At 36.8% G+C, this 4607-nt stretch overlaps 1 protein-coding gene across 1 annotated transcript in view; it reads right to left on the bottom strand.

The window, feature by feature from the left end:
- LRCH2 (leucine-rich repeats and calponin homology (CH) domain containing 2) overlaps positions 1 to 890 on the bottom strand; it is a gene marked incomplete at its 5' end in the record, with an annotated part of 29822 nt that extends 28932 nt beyond the window's left edge. Inside the window, one exon of the mRNA XM_010287718.1 lies at positions 746 to 890. Within this exon, the coding sequence (XP_010286020.1) occupies positions 746 to 890 (145 nt within the window). The remainder of the gene's footprint in view (positions 1 to 745) is intronic.
- Between the last annotated feature and the right edge of the window lie 3717 nt (positions 891 to 4607).

Here is a 4607-nt window from a genome sequence, read left to right as displayed (position 1 = left end):
TTTTTTGAAGCAGGGGGTTTTTTGGGGTTTTGGGGGGGGGGGGGGTGGTGTTTTGTTGGGGTTTGTTTGGTTTTTTTTAAATAAACTTTTCTCTTTTTCAAGAATCAATTCACAAAGTCTTTTCAACATAAATTCTGGAACCAACTCTCAACATGTTAAATAGCTCTTAGCTAAGAAGACTGTTTTGGACTTGATGTAGTCAATATAAAAAACAAGGAATATTGTGGAAAACAGGGTCTCGGCTCTTTATGGAATAGTTCTTCTATATTCCCTGTCCTTCCAGAGCTCATAATCATCTTCTGTTCTTCTGAGATGATCCAAGCATATGTTTTCCAAGTTTAAGAACAGCAACACAGCAACGGGTGCAAATAATGTGCAAAATGAGTAGGGCCTTCTGGCCAGAGTAATCTACCCTCTTGGGACCAACAAGTTTTTACATGTGTTGTTTCTAAACATTGTCTGTCTGCATAACATTAATAACAAAGAAAACTTTGTAAACTCTCCTTATCCTCAGCTACCACAGTTTAGTGATCGAAATTTTGTAATGCAGTCAACTCCTTCCCACAAAGGAAGCAAAAGCTGTTTGCCCTAAAACACCAAGGACAAGACAAACAAACAAACAGAATAATTTTATTTATCTGGGCAAAATGAGAGCACAAAGACACTCAGTGACCTGATGAAACAGAATGCCACCTCTCCAATGAGGTAAATTATATAAAGACCAAAACCAACAAGCATTACTCACCTAATGTTAAGGTAGGTAAGCATTTGCAGGTTTTTAATAGATTCTGGAATGGATTTGATACAGTTATGATACAAATTTAACGTTTCCAGTGGTGCAAATAGCCAGACATCAGGAGGAATTTCAGTAAATCTGTTCTTTGAAAGATCTAGAAGCAAAAGAAAAAAAAAATTTAAAAATCCTTTTAGTCAAAAATTTCCCTGCAGTAAGAGGAGATAAAAGTAACCACTGTTATTCTTGTCATGCTCCTAAAAATTAAGGTGCTATAAGAAGTGTAAAATAATTCAGTTTTACCAGATGCTACTGCATATAATTAATACACCAAAAAAAGACTTAAAAAACCGAAGGTTATTGTTTGATATGCAATTATAACAGAAAATAGAAAAACGACATTAATTCAAAATATATTACCCATTACATAATTAAGAACATTTTAAATGCAACTGAATAGTAATTATGATTGTCCCTCCTCTAACAGTCTTTGTTCTGAGCAACTGTTGGGATTTTTTCCTCCAATTCTAGGCACAACAGTAAGTCAAGGTACAAACCCAATAAACATTACTTTTCCTGTTTGACAGCTACATTAGAATATAATTTCATTGTACAAAATATCTGCAATGCTAAGGCCAAGTATGCAAAAAACCCTACATGTTTATTTTGCTGAAGAACTACAATCTAAAACTACAATCTCATGTAAAAAATATTCTTTATCGCAAGCACAGTAACTGAGACGTTCTCCAGCTACACATTTATAACTCAGCTAAAAAGATAAAGTCACAAAAACCAATGCAAAACTCATTTAGCTATAAAAATAAGTATGCAGTTTAGCCTGGCCTAAGAGCAGAAAAAGGAGGTATCTTTGACAAAGGAAACATAATACTTGAACTAGAGTTAGTTGACAATGCATGACTGCATTATGCAAATCTTCATGCAGAAGATATGAAAAACCAGCACACACCATCTCTGACTACATGAGATCTTTAAAAAGACCAGAACAAGTGGGATGTGACCCAAGAATCCTGGAAATTACCAGTTAACTACCAAAACCTGTGTCCTAGAAAGTCCACAAAACTACCTTGGAAGAAACAGGTATTTACTTGAGAATGACTGTCTACTCTTTTGAAAATAACTCTAGTTCCCAACCCAAGATATTTCAAAAGGATGTGGTTTCTCAGAAATGCTGAACAAACTCTTTTAACAAAGCGGCAATACAGATCTCTTGCTATTTCACGCTTTAGTTCTCAGTTTTTAACGCTTGCATGAAATAACTGTGTTTTTGCATAGCTCCCACCACATTATCACTGGAACGAACATATAGTTTGTTTTATGTTAGACTGAAAAAACAGACTAGGAAGTGGCTGGAAAAGTGGCTCGAAGTCAACGTCAGGCTCAAAGAAGAAACATAACTGGCAAACCAGCTATCAGCAGCATTTGTCAGGGCCAATACATGAATCAACATCGTTTAGTATCTTCATCAACAACCTGGAAAACAGGATAGAATACCCTCAGGAAGTGCACAGACAAAACCAAGTTGGAGGCAGTGAAGATGCAACTCTCACACTGGAGTGATGAGATGCCAGTCAGAGTGACTTTGACTGGCAGATGCCAAATCCAGTTTAATAAAGGCAAATGCAGAGACTTGCACCTATGGCAGAGTAGCTCCTCACACAAGCGTGGGCTGGAGGACAAAAGGGTGGAAGATAGCTTTTCAGAGAACACCACATGATGCCAGTACACAACAGGCCGAATGCAAGTCACCAGTGTGCCTAGCAGTGGGGAAGGCCATCCACACAGTGCGCTGCAGATGCCCGTCAACTAAAATAGTCTGGTACAATGAAACATCACTTCCCAGTAGCATTATTTTTGGAAGTAGCCTCAACTATGCTTCCTGTAGTCTAGAATATGTGGTATTTGTGAGCTAACTGGCTGTCACTCCACCACTGTCACTCCATGCTCCATCATTTCTAAGAAACATTCTCACGCTAAAGTATTACAAAGCCTTCCTTTTGATCAGGGCATTCACTGCTGACACTGACTTCTGCAAACTCTAGCTGCAAGAGGAAGAAAGAGAAAGATTTATGTTGCAGGACTGGGATTCTTAATGAAGTGAATGAAATGTGAAGTGAATGAAACGTAAAGTGAAATGAAAGTGAATCAAATGTACTTACAGCTTTTTAAAAACAAGTAATGCTATTCTTTATCCAAATCGAAAAATTACTTCTACTCCAGAAATGTTTTCACAACAAGCAAAAAATTTGAGTTCATCTATTATGATAAATAAAATGTAGATGTGAAGTTGATGCAATTTAGGTAACTTCTGAAGACTAATAACCCAACGTATGACTGAGAAAATATTGTAAGAAAAAAAGAGGAAACTTGTGGAATAGAGTCTTCCTCTATAAACAAGATAGACTTCATCTCAATCAAAATGGAAGCACACTGGTAGCACTTAAAATGATAATGGTTTTGTAAAGGTTAATATACTGCAGAAGCAAGGAAAGCCACTAAATGCAGAACCACAGATGATTTAAAATGACAACTCCTCTAAAAGTGAGATTATAGGAATTCTTTGCTTAGTCAGTTTAGACTGAAAAACTAAGTTGGGGGTGTTATGTGAAGACTAGATAGAAGACACTATCCATGACTGCTTATGAATCACAGGGTATTTCAATTCACTACCTCTGCAGAAACAATAAAAGTGGGAAGTACACTATTACTAAGGTTAAATTTAGAAGAGGAACTACAAAAATATGAAGAAGTTAGTTGCAGCTTAGTTTCTTTTTAACAGAAAGATTAAAGTCTTTACAGACTGTAAGACAACGATTAAAAGACAATATATTGAAAGTTCAAAAGGAAAGTATTTTTGAAAATCAGTCAGAGTTTGGAGGGGAAGCTATTAGAAGTAAGAACGTATCTTGTATAAAGTTAAGCCATGATCAAAAGGAAAAACAAAAAGCTCAAGCTGTCAGGTTACAGCAGTGTGCAGTAAGGTAGTCAAATAGCATTAACGTCATGTTTGCCTTTTTTTTGCACTTTTCCCTAAGCATTCATTACAGCTTACTATCACAGGCATGCTGCTAGAACAGGCTGGCCTTTTATTTCATCCAGTACAATCATTTTTATATTCCCACTTTGCATGCACTACATGTTGAATTTGAAGTACAAGGCTTAGTTGGGAAATTTACATTTGAACCTCATCTTGATGTTATAACATTTTTCATAAAAATATGCTGATCCATAAAAATATGATGATATTGGTGTTAGACTTGCTTGCTCAGTGTGTTCCAAAATTTCATTTAGAAACTAGATAGAAAATAAAACCCACCCCCCACCCCAAGACTTGCCCTCCTAACTTGTAATACGTACAGATTTTCCCAGACAGTTTTCCTACTAATGCTTTAGCCGAGTCTAAGCCAAAAAAAACATCTAAGCATGACATTAACTATATAATTAGTCCTCCAGAAGTCAATGTATAAAATTAAAACTGTTCAGACCTGATCCTAAAGATACACTTCCACCCGATCTAAACACAAATCTGAAATCAACACACAGAACATGGGTAGAATTTATTAGTCTGTCAGATGGAAGATGATGCTGCAGAAAAAAAAAAAAGGCTCACACACTTCAGAAACACCTGCATATGGTGATTCCAGGAGGCAGAAGTTTTCCATGTCCACAAAACATTCAGTCACCTTATAATTCAAATCCTGTAGTGGTTAAAATTTATATTGAACACTAACAGCATGTGGTGGGTTGACCTTGGCTGGACACTAGGTGCCCACCAAAGTCCCCTTTCGCTCCCCTCCTCAGCTGGACAGGGGAGTGAAGATATATCGAAAGGCTCGTGGGTCGAGATAAGGACAGG

The sequence above is a fragment of the Phaethon lepturus genome, unplaced genomic scaffold (assembly GCF_000687285.1).
Source record: "Phaethon lepturus isolate BGI_N335 unplaced genomic scaffold, ASM68728v1 scaffold15535, whole genome shotgun sequence".
NCBI classification, from domain to species: Eukaryota; Metazoa; Chordata; class Aves; order Phaethontiformes; family Phaethontidae; genus Phaethon; species Phaethon lepturus.
Note: the sequence above shows the minus strand (reverse complement) of the source record. Positions and strands in the feature narration are given on the sequence as shown.